The sequence below is a fragment of the Bubalus kerabau genome, chromosome X (genome assembly GCF_029407905.1).
Source record: "Bubalus kerabau isolate K-KA32 ecotype Philippines breed swamp buffalo chromosome X, PCC_UOA_SB_1v2, whole genome shotgun sequence".
Taxonomy (NCBI): Eukaryota; Metazoa; Chordata; class Mammalia; order Artiodactyla; family Bovidae; genus Bubalus; species Bubalus kerabau.
Genome location: NC_073647.1, coordinates 82,264,812 through 82,286,521, shown reverse-complemented (window position 1 = coordinate 82,286,521; position 21,710 = coordinate 82,264,812). Strand labels below are relative to the sequence as shown.

The following is a 21,710-nucleotide window of genomic DNA, read 5'->3' as shown; positions in this document are numbered from 1 at the left end:
AGTCCAAGGGACTCTCAAGAGTCTTCTCCAACACCACAGTTCAAAAGCATCAATTCTTTGGCGCTCAGCCTTCTTCACAGTCCAACTCTCACATCCATACATAACCACAGGAAAAACCATAGCCTTGACTAGACAAACCTTTGTTGGCAAAGTAATGTCTCTGCTTTTGAATATGCTATCTAGGTTGGTCATAACTTTCCTTCCAAGGAGTAAACGTCTTTTAATTTCATGGCTGTAGTCACCATCTGCAATGATTTTGGAGCCCAGAAAAATGAAGTCTGACACTGTTTCCACTGTTTCCCCATCTATTTCCCATGAAGTGATGGGACCGGATGCCATGATCTTCGTTTTCTGAATGTTGAGTTTTAAGCCAACTTTTTCACTCTCCACTTTCACTTTCATCAAGAGGCTTTTGAGTTCCTCTTCACTTTCTGCCATAAGGGTGGTGTCATCTGCATATCTGAGGTTCTTGAGATTTCTCCTGGCAATCTTGATTCCAGCTTGTGTTTCTTCCAGTCCAGCGTTTCTCATGATGTACTCTGCATATAAGTTAAATAAACAGGGTGACAATATACAGCCTTGACGAACTCCTTTTCCTATTTGTAACCAGTCTGTTGTTTCATGTCCAGTTCTAACTGTTGCTTCCTGACCTGCATACAGGTTTCTCAAGAGGCAGGTCAGGCGGTCTGGTATTCACATCTCTTGAAGAATATTCCACAGTTTATTATGATCCACACAGTCAAAGGCTTTGGCATAGTCAATAAAGCAGAAATAGATGCTTTTCTGGAACTCTGTTGCTTTTTCCATGATCCAGCAGATGTTGGCAATTTGATCTCTGGTTCCTCTGCCTTTTCTAAAACCAACTTGAACATCAGGAAGTTCACGCTTCACATATTGCTGAAGCCTGGCTTGGAGAATTTTGAGCATTACTTTACTAGGGAGTGAGATGAGTGCAATTGTGCAGTAGTTTGAGCATTCTTTGGCATTGCCTTTCTTTGGTATTGGAATGAATGTGACTTTTTCCAGTCCTGTGGCCACTGCTGAGTTTTCCAAATTTGTTGGCATATTGATTGCAGCACTTTCACAGCATCATCTTTCAGGATTTGGTATAGCTCAACTGGAATTCCATCAACTCCACTAGCTTTGTTCATAGTGATGCTTTCTAAGGCCTACTTGACCTATACATAGAAAACTACAAAACACTGGTGAAAGGAATCAAGGAGGACACTAATAGATGGAGAAATATACCACATTCATGGATCATAAGAATCAATATAGTGAAAATGAATATACTACCCAAAGCAATCTATAGATTCAAAGCAATTCCTATCAAGCTACCAACGGTATTTTCACAGAGCTAGAGCAAATAATTTCACAATTTGTATGGAAATGCAAAAATCCTCGACTAGCCAAAGCAATCTTGAGAAAGAAGAATGGAACTGGAGGAATCAACCTGCCTGACTTAAGATTCTACTACAAAGCCACAGTCATCAAGATAGTATGGTACTGGCAGGAAGACAGAAGTATAGATCAGTGGAAAAAAGTAGAAAGCCCAGAGATAAATCCACACACCTATGGACACCTTATCTTTGACAAAGGAAGCAAGAATATATAATGGAGAAAAGACAATCTTTTTAACAAGTGGTGTTGGGGAAACTGGTCAACCACTTGTAAAAGAATGAAACTAGAACATTTTCTAACACTATACTGCTACTGCTACTGCTAAGTTGCTTCAGTCATGTCCGACTCTGTGCGACCCCATAGACAGAAGCCCACCAGGCTCCCCCATCCCTGGGATTCTCCAGGCAAGAACACTGGAATGGGTTGCCATTTCCTTCTCCAATGCATGAAAGTGAAAAGTGAAAGGGAAGTCACTCAGTCGTGTCCAACTCTTAGCGACCCGATGGACTACAGCCTACCAGGCTCCTCCATCCATGGGATTTTCCAGGCAAGAGTAATGGAGTGGGTGCCAGTGCCTTCTCCAGTCACAAAAATAAACTCAAAATGGATTAAAGATCTAAACATAAGACCAGAAACTATAAAACTCCTAGAGGAGAGTATAGGCAAAACAGTCTCAGACATACATCACAGCAGGATCCTCTATGAACTACCTCCCAGAATATTGGAAATTAAAGCAAAAACAAAACAAAACAAAACAAAAAAACAAATGGGACCTAATTAAAAATAAAAGCCTCTGCACAACAAAGGAAATAAGCAAGGTGAAAAGACAGCCTTCAGAATGGGAGAAAATAATAGCAAAAGAAGCAACTGACAAACAACTAATCTCAAAAATATACAAGCAACTCCTACAGCTCAATTCCAGAGAAAACGACCCAATCAAAAAATGGGACAAAGAGCTAAACAGACATTTCTCCAAAGAAGACATACAGATGGCTAATAAACACATGAAAAGATGCTCAACATCACTCATTATCAGAGAAATGCAAATGAAAACCACAATGAGGTACCATTTCACTCCAGTCAGAATGGCTGCGATCCAAAAGTCTACAAGCCATAAATGCTGGAGAGGGTGTGGAGAAAAGGGAACCCTCTTACACTGTTGGTGCGAATGCAAACTAGTACAGCCACTATGGAGAACAGGGTGGAGATTCCTTAAAAAACTGGAAATAGAACTGCCTTATCACCCAGCAATCCCACTGCTGGGCATACACACTGAGGAAACCAGAATTGAAAGAGACACGTGTAACCCAATGTTCATCGTAGCACTGTTTATAGTAGCCAGGACATGGAAGCAACCTAGATGTCGATCAGCAGATGAATGGATAGAAAAGCAATGGTACATATACACAATGGAGTATTACTCAGCCATTAAAAAGAATACATTTGAATCAGTTCTAATGAGGTGGATGAAACTGGAGCCTATTATACAGAGTGAAGTAAGCCAGAAAGAAAAACACCAATACAGTATACTAACGCATATATATGGAATTTAGAAAGATGGTAATGATAACCCTGTATGTGAGACAGCAAAAGAGACACAGATGTATAGAACAGACTTTTGTACTCTGTGGGACAGGGAGAAGGTGGGATGATTTGGGAGAATGGCATTGAAACATGTATAATATCATATAAGAAACAAATCGCCAGTCCAGGTTTGATTCAGGATTCAGGATGCTCGGGGCTGGTGCACTGGGATGACCCAGAGGAATGGTATGGGGAGGGAGGTGGGAGGGGGATCATGATGGGGAACATGTGTACACCCGTGGTGAATTCATGTGGATGTATGTCAAAACCAATACAATATTGTAAAGTAATAAGAAATAAAAAAGAAAAGAAAAAAAAAAAAAAGAAAAAAAATAAGGTCTATTTTGTCTTATATGAGAATTGCTACTCGAGCTTTCTTTTGCTTCCCATTTGCATAGAATATATTTTTCCATCCTCTCACTTTCTGTTTATATGTGTCTTAAGATCTAAAGTGGGTTTCCTTGTAGACAGCACATATATGTTTCTTGTTTTTATATACTAGCCAGTCTGTGTCTTTCAACTGGAGCATTTAAACCATTTACATTTAAAGTAATTCTTGATATATATGTTCCTATTGCCATTTTCTTAATTGTCTGGGGTTGATTTTGTAGATCTTTTTTCTTCTCTTCTATTTCTTGACTACATAAGTCCCTTTAACATTTGTTGTAAAGCTGGTTTGGTGGTACTGAATTCTCTTAACTTTTTCTTGTCAGAAAAGCTTTTTTATTTCTCCATCAGTATTGAATTAGACACTTGCTGGTACAATAATCTTGGTTGGAGATGTTCCCCTTTCAGTATTTTAAATATATCCTGCCATTCCCTTCTGGCCTGTGGAGTTTCTGTTGAAAGATCAGCTCTTAAATGTATGGGATTTCCCTTGTATGTTACTTGTTGCTTTTCCCTTACTGCTCTTAATATTCTTTGTTTGTGTTTAGTCTTTATTAGTTTGATTAATATGTGCCTTGGCGTGTTTCTCCTTGGGTTTATCCTGTATGGGACTCTTTGTGCCTCTTGGACTTGATTGGCTATTTCCTTTTCCATGTTGGGGAAATTTTCTACTATAATCTTTTCAAAAATTTTCTCATACCCTTTCTTTTTTCTTCTTCTTCTTCTGAGACCCCTATAATTCAAATGTTGGTGTGTTTGCTATTGTCCCAGAGTTCTCTGAGACTATCCTGAGTTCTTTTCATTCTTTTACTTTATTCTGCTCTTCAGTAGTTATTTCCACAATTTTATCTTCCACCTCACTGATTTGTTCTTCTGTTTCAGATATTCTGCTATTGATTCCTTTTAGAGTATTTTTAATTTTGATAATTATGTTGTTTGTTTCTGCATGTTTATTGTTTAATTCTTCTAGGTTTTTGTTAATTGATTCTTGCATTTTCTTCATTTTGTTTTCAAAGTTTTTGATCATCTTTACTATCATTATTCTGAATTCTTTTTCAGGTAATTTTCCTATTTCCTCTTCATTTATTATTAGAGCTTCCCTGGTGGCTCAGATGGTAAAGCGTCTGCCTGCAATGTGGGAGATCCAGGTTAGATCCCTGGGTTGGGAAGATCTCCTGGAGAAATAAGTGGCAACCCACTCCACTATTCTTGCCTGGAGAATCCCACGGATGGAGGAGTCTGGTAGGCTACAGTCCATGGGGTCCGCAAAGAGTCGGACATGACTGATTGACTTCACTTTCACTTTTTCTCTTCATTTATTTTGACTTCTGTGTTCCTAGCTTGTTTCTTAATTTGTGTAGTGTTTCTCTGAATTTTCTTTCTTTCTTTCTTTCTTTTTTAACTTATTGTGTTTGAGGTCTCCTTTTCCCAGGCTGCAAGGTTGAATTCTTTCTTCCTTTTGGTTTCTGCCCTCCTAAGGTTGGCCCAGTGGTCTGTGTATGCTTCTTATAGAGTAAGATTTTTGCTGAGTTTTTGTTTGTTTGTTTGTTTTTCCTCTGATGGGCAAGGCCGAGTGAGGTGGTAATCTTGTCTGCTGATTATTGGGTTTGTATTTTTGTTTTGTTTGTTGTTTAGATGAGGTGTCCAGCACAGAGTACTACTGGTGGTTGGATGATGCTGAGTCTTTTACTCAAGTGGTTTCCTTTGTGTGGATTCTCACTCTTTGATACTCCCTAGGGTTAGTTCTCTTGTAGTTTAGGGTCTTGGAGTCAGTGCTTCCACTCCAAAGGCTCAGGGCTTGATCTCTTTATTAAATGATATTCTTCTCACCTGTTATATCTTACTCTTCATTGTTAATTTCTCTTTCTTCAGTATCCTGTTTCCTGAGGGAACAGATAGCAGGATATAGTCCAAAAATGGTCAGAAACACTGTCTTCAATAAGGTAGGACTGGGTGCTGACAGAAGGAGACATTAGAAAATCTGTGTCTGAGCCGGGTCTCAGGATATCTGCTTCTCAGTTCTCATAGTCCCATCCTCTCTTCAATCTTCATATTTATTTGGTATAAATTGTACATTAAAATTATCTCTGCAATACTCCAATGATTGCTGTCAGACCATCAGGCTGTGAGGAAGTGTAACACCTGCTCAATTTGGAGACATGGGTCTTGGAGACATGGCTATCTAAGAAGCACTGTACTAGTTAGAAGAGAAATTCTTTTTCTGGAACTCTTTTGCTAGTCACTTGATTATTCAACTTTGGAATTTCCTTCAAATGGTAGGATAGAGATAGGGCACCTATCCAGCACACAGGTAAATGCATCAGTCTGCACACATAACATCTGCTTCCTTTTGACATTTATATCCTCCAAGTGGCAGGTGGCCTAAACAAGATGACTGTTGAGCTGTTTTCCTGTCATCTTTGCTTTTCAAAGCTACACAGACTCACTGGAAACATGCTGGACAATTCAACAAATATTGTAGGGGCATTTGGGTAATCATTTGGAAAATAAAATTAGGTACTTTCTTCACACATCTTAAAGCAAAACAATTTCTAGGTGGGATAAATATCAAGTAAAAATTAATCCATAAGGAAACAAGAAGGATATATGGGGTATGTTTACATAATTGTAGTACAGGAAGGATTTTTTTAATCATGACGCCAAGGTCACAAACCATATAGGAAAAAAAGCTGGTATATCTGACAACAGAAAAATTACAAGCAAAAGTTGTGACTGTTGAAACTCCATAAACAAACTTAGAAGGTAAAAATAAATTAGAAAATATAGTGTTACTATCCTGTTCAATAGAATTTAAAAAAATCCAATGCAAAATTCTCTCTATCATAGATGCAAAAAGAAAACCCACTATATATTATATAATTCCACTTATATGATATGCCCAGAAAATACAAATTTATATAGTCAGAAATCAGATCAGTTTTTACCTAGGTTTTGAGGTGGGAGTGGATATTGACTGAAAATGGTCTCAAGAATTTTTTGAACTGATGAAAACATTATATAATTGGATTTTAGTTTTTTGAAGTGGTAAAAATATTCCACAATTGGATTTTAGTGATTATTCTAAAATTCAATTTTAGAAATGGCAATGATTGTACAACTGCATATAATTAACTAAAAATCATGGAGAAGGAAATGGCAACCCACTCCAGAATTCTTGCCTGGAGAATCCCATGGAGAGAGGAGCCTGGTGGGCTACAGTCCATGGGGTCACAAAGAGTTGGACATGACTGAGACTAAATCAAACCATTGAATTCTACTTTCGAAATGGATGAATTTTATTCTATGTAAATTAAACCTTAATAAAAGTGTTCATAAAGGTGTCAGAAGAGGACTGTTTCTGTATTTGAAATCAAACAAACAATTCTTCTTATGGACAAATGATATAATTACATATTATTATTTGAATTCTTATTTAGGGAAACACTAAGAAGCATTAACCAACCAGTCCATTCTAAAGGAGATCAGTCCTGGGTGTTCACTGGAAGGACTGATACTAAATCTGAAACTCAAATACTTTGGCCACTCCATGCGAAGAGTTGACTCATTGGAAAAGATCCTGATGCTGGGAGGGATTGGGGGCAGGAGGAGAAGGGGACGACAGAGGATGAGATGGCTGGATGGGATCACTGACTCGATGGACATGAGTTTGAGTAAACTCCGGGAGTTGGTGATGGACAGGGAGGCCTGGCGTGCTGTGATTCATGGGGTTGCAAAGAGTCAGACACGACTGAGTGACTGAATTGAACTGAACTGAAGAAGTATTATAAAGATGATCTAGCCTAACTCCCTTATTTTGTGGATAAGAAAACTAAGGCCTGATGATTTAAATAGTTTGCCTGAAGTCACATAATCAGCTAGTAGAAGATCAAAGACTTGCACCCAGGTTGCCCAGCTACTAGCCTGTTGTTTATCACATTATGCCATACTGTTTTTCGTTACAATGTTCTAACTTAAACTGACTAAAATTCCAAAAATTAAAATAATCATGTACTATAATCTATGGATTGTTGTAATAGCAAATATTTTCTAAGCATGGGAGATCATTATTGTGGTAGATCAGTTTTACTTTTTGTGATGATGATGTGGGAGACTGCTTAGGTGGAAGCATTAAAAATCAAAAATATGAATGTTGGTGACAAAAGGGTTAGAGCCATTATGAAAAACAGTATGAAAGTTCCTTAAAAAATTAATAATGATTTTCTTATTTAAATTTTTAATTTAAATCCAACAATCCCTCTTCTGGGTATATATCCAAAAGAAATGAAATTAGTACCTCAAAGAGGTATCTGCATTTACATGTTTATTGCAGTATTAGTCACAGTAGCCAAGGTATGGAAGCAAGCAAGTGTCCATAGACAGATGAATGGATAAAGAAACTGTGGTATATATATACAATGGAATATTATCCAGTCTTTTAAAAATCCTGCCATTTGCAAGTGCTTGGATGAACCTAAAGGGCATTATACTAACTTAAATAAGCCAAATACAGGAAGAAAAATACTGCATGATCTCACTTATATGTGGAATCAAAAAAATCAAATATACAGAAGCAGAGTAGAATGGTAGGTACCAGGGTGAGGACATGGGGGAAATGGGGAAATTTTGGTCAAAGGGTGGAAACTTTCAATTACCTAGGATAAGTCTAGGTTACTAATATAGAGCATGATGACAAAAATTAACAATATAGTTGACCTTTGAACAACATGAGGGTTAGCGTCATGGAAGCCCCATCACAGTTAAAAATCCAAGTATAACTTTTGACTTTTCCAAAACTAAGCTACTAATAGCTTACTGTTGACTTACCAATAGCATAAACAATTGGCTAACACATATTTTGTATGGGTTATATATATTACATATATTTTATATATTCATGACATACCTTTTTCTTTTTTGATATTTCTAGGCCACATGGTTTTGCTGCAGGTTTTTCCAAATTGTTGCAAATCTCCAAAACTTTTTCCAAAGTATTATTGAAAGTGAACCAGTGCGGTTCAAACCCATGTTGTTTAAGGATCAACTGTATGGCCTATATTGTATGCTGGAAATTTGCTTTGGGAGTAGATTTCAGGTGCTCTCATTGTGAAGAGATGGATACGTTAATTAGCTTGACCATAGTAATCATTTCATTATGTATATTTATATCTAAACCTGTACACTTTAAATATATATGAATATTATTTTAAAATATAATGAAAATAAATAAAATATGTCTATTTAACCAAATGTTTTGATGACTTTAGATTTGAAGCACAATAAACTGAAAAGCAAGTAAAAATGCATCAAATACACAAAAGATATCATTAGGAGGTGCAGCATATAAAATACCTTGAGAACTTCCTTCAGACAAACAGATGGATACTTCATCATTTCTGTCATTATCCTCTCCTACTTCAGGACCAGCTTCCTCTCCTGGTGTGAGTGTAGACAAAGAACCATATTCGGGCTGCTCAGAAAAATCAGCAGGGCCTCCTCTTGGAGGTGGAACTTCAATCCCCATTAAACGATATTTCCTTCTTCGATTCCCAATCCATGTCTTTATAAGAGAAATACAAGAGGAAGTTTTGTAAAAATAGAAACCTTAGTAGTTCTACCATTAAAATAATGAATGGATGCTACATAAAATATGATTGTAAAGAATAAACAGGTACTGAGAAAAGTGCAGTTTTATTATTACTCAATAAACTGAAATATAAATGTTTCTATTTAAATTTTTTTTAAATTATCTTAATAATCAGACTTTCAAGCAACATGCAGCCCATTGCAGAATACTTTTTTGCTTTTGTTTTCTTTCTGGAGAAAATAACCCACCAAATATTTCAAAAGAAACATGAATTGATTCTTTCCCAAAAGTGACCAGGCATGCAGCTCTAAATATATTTCATATCCTAATTCCAATCTTGATCTTCCTAGGTGAAAATGTGCTTTCTACTAACTTTTTTTGGCTCCACGATGATTACCTGGGTATTTTAAGTATTATAACATTCCATTTTATTAGGTTTAGAACAAATTTTTAAAACTTGTTATATTAAAATAAGTTTGGAGTTATAGGAAGTTACAAAAATTGGTCTTCATTCAATTTTCTTCAATTTACATTTTACATAATTATAATACCATAACAGAAAATGGAAATTGATATTGTACAATATGTATTGACAATTTTATTTTCCTTTATCATACCATTCTTCTCCTCCTTTCTGCTATCTTCAACTCCTGACAACCATCAATGTATTTTCCACATCTATAATTGCGTCATCTTGAGAATGCTATATAAATAAAGTAATACAGCACGTGACTGCAAAAAAATTCAAAAAATTGGTTTTTCTCGTTCAACATAATTTCATGGAGATTTATTCAATTTACATGTAGTTATAGTCCGTTCCTTTTTATTGCTGAGAAGTCTTCCATGATACAGCTTCTTTCCTGTTCTTTGCAGTGTTTATTTAACCCTTCACTTGTTGGAGGACACTTGATTCCATTTTTTAGCTATTATATACAACCATAAAGCTCCTATGAACAGTTTTGTACAGGTTTTTGTGCTAAAGTAAGTTTTCATTTCTCTAGTATAAATGCCAAATAATGAAATTTCTAGGTCAAATGGTTATTATATGTTTAATTTTTAAAAGGAACTGCCAAATTGTTTCCATAAAAGTTGTACCATTTTACATTCTTACCAGCAATGATTGAGAGATTCAATTTCTTGGTGTTCTTGCTAGGACTTGGTATTATAAGTATTTTTTTTTTTTTTTTAGCTGTTCTCACTTGTGCATATAGTAATGATCAAGTTCTTAATTTGGTTTTCCCAATGGCTAGTAGTATTGATAGTGTTTTCACATACTTTTTGCCATCCACCTATCAGTGAACTGTCTCTTCATGTCTTTTGCCCATTTTGTGATAAAGTTGGTCTTTTAGTACTGAGTTTTGAGAGTACTTTATATATTCTAGATATGATTTTTTGTCAGACATGTGATTTTGCAAAATTTTCTTCCATTTTGTAGCAGATATGAGTTCTTTGCCAAATATGGGGCTTGCAAATATTTTCTCCTTGTCTGTAACTTGTATTTTCATCATCTTGGTCTTTTGTAGCACAAAAGTTTTTTTTTTTTTTTTTTTTTAATTTTGATAAACTTGAAGCTATCACTTTTATTCTTTTATGGATTGTGCTTTTAGTACCATTCCTAATAATTCTTCACCAAGCTGTATTAATATTTAATTTTTTTATAGTTTTATTTTTCACATTTAAATTCCTGGTCCATTATGAATTCATTCTTGTTTAAGGTGTTAGGCCTAGGTCTAAGGTAATTTACATTTTCCAATAGAAATGCAGTTGTTCCAGAACATTTCTTGAAAAGACTTCCTCCACTGAACTGCTTTTGCATCATCTTTGTCAAACTTAGCTAAGCTGGCCATGGTTGTGCAGGAATATTTCTGGATTCTCTATTCTGTTCCAATGATCTATACATCTATCATCCCGCTAATACAGTCTTGATTAGTGTACTTATATAATAAGTCTTGAAATTAGGTAAATGAATTTCTTCCACTTATTATTTTTTTCCAGAACTGTTTTGGCTATACTAGCATATTTCCTTTCCATATGAATTTTAGAGATATCTTGTCTACATCAACAAAAAATCTTGCTGGAATTTTATAGGGATTATGTTAAAACTGAATAACAATTTGAGAAGACTTGACATTTTTACTATGTTGGGTCTTCCAGTATGTGCACACAGAATGTCTCTCCATTTACTTAGAATTACTTTTATTCTTTTCATCAGTGTTTTGTAGTTTTCAGCATTTAAGTCTTATACATGTTTTGTTGGAGTTACATGTATTTGATTTTTTGAGTGATTGCAAAGCATGTATCTTAAATTTCAGTTTGATTGTGTTTGTTTTTAACTATACAGACATGCAATTGATTTTTATATGATGATCTTGTATCCAGAGACTTTGGTGAATTCAGTTATTAGGTGTAGGAGTGTTTTATTTCTTTAGGACTTTCTAAACAGACAATCTTGTATCTTTTATTTACTTTTCTTGATTTATTGTACTGGTTAGAACTTCCATTACTTCATAAAGGTGGCCAGAGTGAACATCTTGTTTCTGGTGTCAGGGGAAAGCTTCTATTTTTCACCATTAAAATATGATGTTAACAGTAGGTTTTGAGTGCTTGTAGATTTATTTTGGGGAGAGATTTTTTAATGATGAATTCAATTTTCTTAATAGTAATAGGGCAACCTAAATCTCCATCAATAGATGAATGGATAAAGAAATGTGGTATATATACATATATACAATGTAATATTACTCAGCGATAAAAAAGAATGAAATAATGCCTGGATCTGGAGATTACCATACTGAGTGAAGTAAATTAGACAAAGACAAATGTCATATGATATCACTTAAATGTGGAATCTAAAAAAATTACACAGATTAACTTATTCACAAAATAGAAATAGACTCATGGACACAGAAAACAAACTTATTACCCAACGGAATAGTGGGATGGGAGGGAGAGATAAATTTATGAGTTTAGGATTAACATGCACACACTACTATATATAAAATAAATAACCAAAAAGGACCCACTATATAGCACAGGGAATTATAGTAAGTATCTTGCAATAACGTATAATGGAAAAGAATCTGAAAAAAAATGTATGTGTGTGTGTATATATATATATACATACATATATATACATTATATATATATGTGTGTATATATATATATATATGTGTGTGTGTGTGTGTGTGTGTGTGTGATGGCCTCCCTAGTGGTACAGATAGTAAAGAAGCCTCATGCCATGCGGGAGACTTGGGTTTGATCCCTGGTTCGGGAAGATCCCCTGGAGAAGGGAGTGACGATCCATCCAGTATTTTTACCTAGTGAATCCCATGGACAGAGGAGCCTGGTGGGCTACAGTCCATGGTTGCAAAGAGTCGGACATGACTGAGCAACTAATATACACACAATACACACAAACACATACATACATATATAAAACCATATCAGTTTTCTGTACATCTGAAACTAATACAACATGGTAAATAAACTATAATTCAATTAAAAATGGTTAACAATCAATAATTGAATAGGGCTTCCATGATGGCTCAGTGGTAAAGAACCTGCCTGCCAATGCAGGAGATGCAGGTTCGATCCCTGGATCAGGAAGCTCCCCTAGAAAAGGAAATGGTAACCCACTACAGTATTCTTGTCTGAGAAATCCCACGGAAAGAAGAGCCTGGTGGTTGCAAAGAGTTGGACATGACTTAGTGACTAAACAACTAAGAAAATTATGTAGAAAATTATGTCTACCTCAACATTTTTTGAAAGCAGCAGTTTAAAACCAATTTTATACTCAAGTTTCTCATGTAATTTTCAAAAAGCTCATAACCTTTATAGTTTTGTTATGATATCCTATGAAGAATAATTGTCATGCCAATCTACAAAGTAAAAGAATTCTTAAAACCTGTGTATTTTCTTTGAGTGTAGAAAGTCACTCAATAGCATTTCATAATTTCAGGTCTAAATTTGATTATAGTACCCTTTCTTTGTGTAGCAAGTAGAATTTCTTCTATATCACAAGGTTCACATATATACAAAATAACCTTAGATGTAAGGCTCTACATTATTTATCAAATGTAAATAAAAATTATGAATAAAGTTAACTTTTACTTGGTAAGATTTTGTAAAACAAAATGCAAGTCAAAACAGAACTATTCAGTCAATCTAAGAAGATTAATTATTTATATATTTGGGTGTGCATTTTCTCTTCATATTCTAGGGACTGTAGTACCTTTGAAATATTTAGCATTCCATGTTAAATGTGAAACCTGAAACACATGGATTGCTTTGTAGGCTACCAAGTGAAAACTACCTGGTAGAAAAAAAAATCATGAATATTAATTTTGCTAGCTTTGGTAACTTCTCCCATGGAAAAAGCACTAGTTTAAAGAGTATGTAAGACAAATGCTAACAAGTATGAAAGGAGAAATTAACCATAACACAATAATAGTGGGAGACTTTAATACCCCACTCACACCTATGGATAGATCAACTAAACAGAAAATTAACAAGGAAACACAAACTTTAAATGATACAATAGACCAGTTAGACCTAATTGATATCTATAGGACATTTCATCCCAAAACAATGAATTTCACCTTCTTCTCAAGTGCACATGGAACCTTCTCCAGGATAGATCACATCCTGGGCCATAAAGCTAGCCTTGGTAAATTCAAAAAAATAGAAATCATTCCAAGCATCTTTTCTGACCACAATGCAGTAAGACTAGATTTCAATTACAGGAGAAAAACTATTTAAAAATCCAACATATGGAGGCTGAACAACACGCTGCTGAATAAACAACAAATCACAGAAGAAATCAAAAAAGAAATCAAAATTTGCATAGAAACGAATGAAAATGAAAACACAACAACCCAAAACCTGTGGGACACGGTAAAAGCAGTCCTAAGGGGAAAGTTCATAGCAATACAGGCACACCTCAAGAAACAAGAAAAAAGTCAAATAAATAACCTAACTCTACACCTAAAGCAACTAGAAAAGGAAGAAATGAAGAACCCCAGGGTTAGTAGAAGGAAAGAAATCTTAAAAATTAGAGCAGAAATAAATGCAAAAGAAACAAAAGAGATAATAGCAAAAATCAACAAAACCAAAAGCTGGTTCTTTGAAAGGATAAATAAAATCGACAAACCATTAGCCAGACTCATCAAGAAACAAAGGGAGAAAAATTAAATTAATAAAATTAGAAATGAAAATGGAGAGATCACAACAGACAACACAGAAATACAAAGGATCATAAAAGACTACTATCAACAATTATATGCCAATAAAATGGACAACGAGGAAGAAATGGACAAATTCTTAGAAAAGTACAACTTTCCAAAACTCGACCAGGAAGAAATAGAAAATCTTAACAGACCCATCACAAGCACGGAAATTGAAACTGTAATCAAAAATCTTCCAGCAAACAAAAGCCCAGGTCCAGACGGCTTCACAGCTGAATTCTACCAAAAATTTAGAGAAGAGCTAACACCTATCCTGCTCAAACTCTTCCAGAAAATTGCAGAGGATGGTAAACTTCCAAACTCATTCTATGAGGCCACCATCACCCTAATACCAAAACCTGACAAAGATCCCACAAAAAAAGAAAACTACAGGCCAATATCACTGATGAACATAGATGCAAAACTCCTTAACAAAATTCTAGCAATCAGAATCCAACAACACATTAAAAAGATCATACACCAAGACCAAGTGGGCTTTATCCCAGGGATGCAAGGATTCTTCAATATCCGCAAATCAATCAATGTAATACACCACATTAACAAATTGAAAAATAAAAACCATATGATTATCTCAGTAGATGCAGAGAAAGCCTTTGACAACATTCAACATCCATTTATGATAAAAACTCTCCAGAAAGCAGGAATAGAAGGAACATACCTCAACATAATAAAAGCTATATATGACAAACCCACAGCAAACATTATCCTCAACGGTGAAAAATTGAAAGCATTTCCTCTAAAGTCAGGAACAAGACAAGGGTGCCCACTCTCACCACTACTATTCAACATAGTTTTGGAAGCTTTGGCCACAGCAATCAGAGCAGAAAAAGAAAGAAATGGAATCCAAATTGGAAAAGAAGAAGTAAAGCTCTCACTGTTTGCAGATGACATGATCCTCTACATAGAAAACACTAAAGACTCCACCAGAAAATTAGTAGAACTAATCAATGACTATAGTAAAGTTGCAGGATATAAAATCAACACACAGAAATCCCTTGCATTCCTATACACTAATAATGAGAAAACAGAAAGAGGAATTAAGGAAACAATTCCATTCACCATTGCAACGGAAAGAATAAAATACTTAGGAATATATCTACCTAAAGAAACTAAAGACCTATATATAGAAAACTATAAAACACTGGTGAAAGAAATCAAAGAGGACACTAACAGATGGAGAAATATACTATGTTCATGGATTGGAAGAATCAATATAGTGAAAATGAGTATACTACCCAAAGCAATCTATAGATTCAATGCAATCCCTATCAAGCTACCAACAGCATTCTTCAGAGAGCTAGAAAAAATAATTTCACAATTTGTATGGAAATACAAAAAACCTCGAATAGCCAAAGCGATCTTGAGAAAGAAGAATGGAACTGGAGGAATTAACCTACCTGACTTCAGGCTCTATTACAAAGCCACAGTTATCAAGACAGTATGGTACTGGCACAAAGACAGAAATATAGACCAATGGAACAAAATAGAAAGCCCAGAGATAAATCCACGCACAAATGGACACCTTATCTTTCACAAAGGAGGCAAGAATATACAATGGATTAAAGACAATCTCTTTAACAAGTGGTGCTGGGAACTCGGGTTAACCACTTGTAAAAGAATGAAACTAGAACACTTTCTAACACCATACACAAAAATAAACTCAAAATGGATTAAAGATCTCAACGTAAGACCAGAAACTATAAAACTCCTAGAGGAGAACATAGGCAAAACACTCTCTGACATACATCACAGCAGGATCCTCTATGACCCACCTCCCAGAATATTGGAAATAAAAGCAAAAATAAACAAATGGGACCTAATTAACCTTAAAAGCTTCTGCACATCAAAGGAAACTATTAGCAAGGTGAAAAGACAGCCTTCAGAATGGGAGAAGATAATAGCAAATGAAGCAACTGACAAACAACTAATCTCAAGAATATATAAGCAACTCCTACAGCTCAACTCCAGAAACATAAATGACCCAATCAAAAAATGGGCCAAAGAACTAAACAGACATTTCTTCAAAGAAGACATACAGATGGCTAACAAACACATGAAAAGATGCTCAACATCACTCATTATCAGAGAAATGCAAATCAAAACCACTATGAGGTACCATTTCACACCAGTCAGAATGGCTGCGATCCAAAAGTCTACAAGTAATAAATGCTGGAGAGGGTGTGGAGAAAAGGGAACCCTCTTACACTGTTGGTGGGAATGCAAACTAGTACAGCCACTATGGAGAACAGGGTGGAGATTCCTTAAAAAACTGGAAATAGACCTGCCTTATGATCCAGCAATCCCACTGCTGGGCATACACACTGAGGAAACCAGAAGGGAAAGAGACACATGTACCCCAATGTTCATCGCAGCACTGTTTATAATAGCCAGGACATGGAAGCAACCTAGATGTCCATCAGCAGATGAATGGATAAGAAAGATGTGGTACATATACACAATGGAGTATTACTCAGCCATTAAAAAGAATACATTTGAATCAGTTCTAATGAGGTGGATGAAACTGGAGCCTATTATACAGAGTGAAGTAAGCCAGAAAGAAAAACACCAATACAGTATACTAACGCATATATATGGAATTTAGAAAGATGGTAACAATAACCCTGTGTACGAGACAGCAAAAGAGACACTGATGTATAGAACAGTCTTATGGACTCTGTGAGAGAGGGAGAGGGTGGGAAGATTTGGGAGAATGGCATTGAAACATGTAAAATATCATGTATGAAACGAGTTGCCAGTCCAGGTTCGATGCACGATACTGGATGCTTGGGGCTGGTGCACTGGGACGACTCAGAGGGATGGAATGGGGAGGGAGGAGGGAGGAGGATTCAGGATGGGGAACACATGTATACCTGTGGTGGATTCATTTTGATATTTGGCAAAACTAATACAGTTATGTAAAGTTTAAAAATAAAATAAAATTAAAAAAAAAATAAAGAGTATATTTCTGTTTCAATTTTCCTTCACGTGATCTCAATGAGAATAAGCTATTGGACTTCAGGAAAAGTAAAGAATTTCAACTTCTTACTAAAGCTCCATTAAACTGTCATGTATTTTCTCTATTTTCTCTCTTTGAATACTGATGCTTATCAAATTTTAAATGCAGAAGCTTCTTTTTCACAATAATCTTAGCCATAGATGCTTGGAAAAATGATGATGTGGGCAGAAGACCAATACAATTTTCTTAGGATATTTTTTGTTTCCTTTAGGTCATGAAGATTTGGGAAAAGAGGAAAAGAAAACAGAAACCAGTTTTGATTTGTTTTCAACTTTTTTTTTCAACCATCTTGGGAGAAATGAGTAATTATGGAATGCATAGAGATAAAGGTAAAATAATATTTCATGTGAACACCAGGATTATATGAGAATTTATTACATACTAGGACTCAAATAGTTCCTTTCTGGATATTTCTTAAAACTGGAAGGCACTGAGAAAATAATTTGGTGTACAAATATAATGTTAATGGTTTTATTACACTTTCAATGAATCGTAGAAGATAGAAGTAATCTTAAAAGCCAACTAGTCTAACTTTCCATTTAATGTAAAAGTTCCTTCTTTAGCAATGTAGGTGAATGGCTAGTCTTTGCATGAAAATTTCAGGAATATGAAGCATACTACTTTGCAAGATTTTCCCAGTCCATTTTTTTTTCCAAAATGTTCTTCCTTAGACTGTATCTATTGTCCTATTAATCTAAGACTTGGTTCCATTTTTTTCACTCTGGAACCACCTTATCTGAAATAGTCTTTTCTGCATTTCAACTATCAATTATGTAAAGAAGATTTATTCCTTTTGGGGGAGGGGCATGCCATGTGCCTTGCAGGATCTCAGTTCCCCAAGCAGAGATTGAACCTGGGCCATATCAACGAAATCACCAAATTCTAACCACTAGGACATCGAGGAATTTGAGTATTTATTTCTTTGTTTCATAGGGTTTTGAAATATAGAGTTTTTCAACCATTTTATGTGACTCAAGGTTAAGTTATTTTATCATTCTAGGCCTCAAATTCCTTATCTGAAGAATCTATAAATTGATATAACTGGTTTCCAAATCTATAGTCTCCTGGATAATATTTACCCCTCCACAGTTGCTCATAAGTTTATATAATAACTATATCTTTTCATTCAGAACTTCCCCTGTATTAACAGGACAAATATAATGACTATTAAAAATGAGAACTCTCAGGCCCTATAAGCTTCTAAGTACATTTCTATTAAAAATAGAAAAATAATATTCCAAAATGCTGTTAGTTTAAATGCATTTCATTATATACTGTTTTCTGTGTACTATGCAGAGAGGGCATACCTTTCTGTTAAATATGCATTTTTCCACGGAAACCCTATATTTGACCCAACAATTCATCTCTGGATACATATCAAAAAAATAAAATTAAATTAAAAACATACAAAAAACCTCGAATAGCCAAAGCAATCCTGAGAAAGAAGAATGGAACTGGAAGAATCAACCTACCTGACTTCAGGCTCTACTACAAAGCCACAGTCATCAAGACAGTATGGCACTGGCACAAAGATAGAAATATAGATCAATGGAACAAAATAGAAAGCCCAGAGATAAATCCACGCACCTATGGACCCCTTAACTTTGATAGAGGAAGCAAGAATATACAATGGAGAAAATACAGTCTCTTTAACAAGTGGTGCTGGGAAAACTGGTTAACCATTTGTAAAAGAATGAAACTAGAACACTTTCTAACACCATACACAAAAATAAACTCAAAATGGATTAAAGATCTCAACGTAAGACCAGAAACTATAAAACTCCTAGAGGAGAACATAGGCAAAGCACTCTCTGACATACATCACAGCAGGATCCTCTATGACCCACCTCCCAGAATATTGGAAATAAAAGCAAAAATAAACAAATGGGACCTAATTAAAATTAAAAGCTTCTGCACAACAAAGGAAACTATAAGCAAGGTGAAAAGACAGCCTTCAGAATGGGAGAAAATAATAGCAAATGAGGCAACTGACAAACAACTAATCTCAAAAATATACAAGCAACTCCTACAGCTCAATTCCAGAAAAAAAAAAATGACCCAATCAAAAAATGGGCCAAAGAACTAAGTAGACATTTCTCCAAAGAAGACATACAGATGGCTAACAAACACATGAAAAGATGCTCAACATCACTCATTATCAGAAAAATGCAAATCCAGACCACAATGAGGTATCATTTCACGCCAGTCAGATTGGCTGTGATCCAAAAGTCTACAAGCAGTAAACGCTGGAGAGGGTGTGGAGAAAAGGGAACCCTCTTACACTGTTGGTGGGAATGCAAACTAGTACAGCCACTATGGAGAACAGGGTGAAGATTCCTTAAAAAACTGGAAATAGAACTGCCTTATGACCCAGCAATCCCACTGCTGGGCATACACACCGAGGAAACCAGAATTGAGAGACACGTGTACCCCAATGTTCATCACAGCACTGTTTATAATAGCCAGGACATGGAAGCAACCTAGATGTCCATCAGCAGATGAATGGATAAGAAAGCAGTGGTACATATACACAATGGAGTATTATTCAGCCATTAAAAAGAATACATTTGAATCAGTTCTAATGAGGTGGATGAAACTGGAGCCTATTATACACAGTGAAGTAAGCCAGAAAGAAAAACTAACACATATATATGGAATTTATAAAGATGGTAACAATAACCCTGTATGCTACTGCTAAGTTGCTTCAGTCATGTCTGACTCTGTGCAACCCTATAGACAGCAGCCCACCAGGCTCCGCAGTCCCTGAGATTCTTCAGGCCAGAACACTGGAGTGGGTTGCCATTTCCCTTCCAATGCATGAAAGTGAAAAGTGAGAGTTAAGTCACTCAGTCATATCTGACTCTTCATGACCCCATGGACTGTAGCCCACCAGGCTCCTCTGTCCATGGGATTTTCCAGGCAAGAGTACTGGAGTGGGGTGCCATTGCCTTCTCTGATAACCCTGTATATGATACAGCAAAAGAGACACTGATGTATAGAACAGTCTTTTGGACTCTGTGGGAGAGGGACAGGGTGGGATGATTTGGGAGAATGACATTGAAACATATATAATATCATATGAAACGAGTTGCCATTCCAGGTTCGATGCACGACACTGGATGCTTGGGGCTGGTGCACTGGGACTACCCAGAGGGATGGTACGGGGAGGGAGGAGGGAGAAGGGTTCAGGATGGGGAACACGTGTATACCTGTGGCGGATTCATGTTGATAAATAGCAAAATGAATACAATATTTTATTTTATTTTTTTTTGCTGTTTAACCTGAAAATTTTTTTTATTTTATTTTACTTTTTAAACTTTACATAATTGTATTAGTTTTGCCAAATATCAAAATGAATCCGCCACAGGTATACATGTGTTCCCCATCCTGAACCCTCTGAATACAATATTTTAAAGTTAAAAAATAAAATAAAAAATAAAGTACATGCACTCCAATGTTCATAGCAGCATTCTTTACAATTGCCAAGATATGGAAGCAACCTGTGTCCATCAGCAGATGAATGGATAAAAAAGTTGTGGCATGTGTACACAAACACACACAGTAGACTACTACTCAGCCATATAAAAAGAACAAAGATCTTTCCATTTGTAGCAACATGGATTTGTAGGGCTTTATGTTAAGTGGAGTAAGTCAGACCAAGAACGACAAATATGCATGATATCACTTATGTGGAACCTAAGAATACAACAAATTAGTGAATATTACATAAAAGAAGCAGTCTCACATATATAAAGAACAAACTAGTGAGTACCAGTGGAGGGGAGGGTAAGGGCAATATAGAGATGGGGCAGTGGGAAGTACAAATTATTGGGTGTAAAATAGACTATAAGGATGTATTGTACATGAGGAATATAGCCAATGTTTTGTAATAACTGTCAATGAAGTATAACCCTTAAAATTGTATAAAAAATTCATTCTTTCATTCCACAAAGATTATTGAACATCAAGGATGTATAAACACTGTGTTAGAGCCAGAGATACAGTAGTAAACAAGTAGGCCTCATATATGCCCATTGTTGGACTTAGATGTACAATTTGGTAGATGTATAGACAATAAATAAATAGACAAGAAAAATACAAATCACAAAATTTGACCAAGTATTATGGAGGGAAAGAATCAACTAGAATATTTTGCCACAGAGTGTAGTAAAGTGAAATCCTTTCCAAAGTCATATGTCATAAGAATTATTAGGGGAAAGGAAACATTCAGATCCTAGGACCCTTCCCTGCAAGCATGATCTGGGATGGGGTGATCAGCATTTTTAAGAAGTATGCAAAGTAATTCTTATGGTAAAACATACGCTAGTGAAATGGTAATGTTGGATTGGTAATAAGGAAATCTGGCATCTAATAAACCAATTGGCTGTGTGTCCGTCAACAAGACATACCCCTATCTAACCACACTTTTCTTATATAAAATAAGAGCATGAAATTGAATCTCAAGATGCCCACCAGCTTTAATTCAACGTCCATG

General features: G+C 35.6%; 1 protein-coding gene across 1 annotated transcript in view; it reads right to left on the bottom strand.

Annotated features, from left to right (window-relative positions):
* Positions 1 to 21,710, bottom strand: part of HDX (highly divergent homeobox) — a 179,782-nt gene that overhangs the window by 64,080 nt on the left and 93,992 nt on the right. The window contains exon 4 of the mRNA XM_055563295.1: positions 8,722 to 8,929. Within this exon, the coding sequence (XP_055419270.1) occupies positions 8,722 to 8,929 (208 nt within the window). The remainder of the gene's footprint in view (positions 1 to 8,721; positions 8,930 to 21,710) is intronic.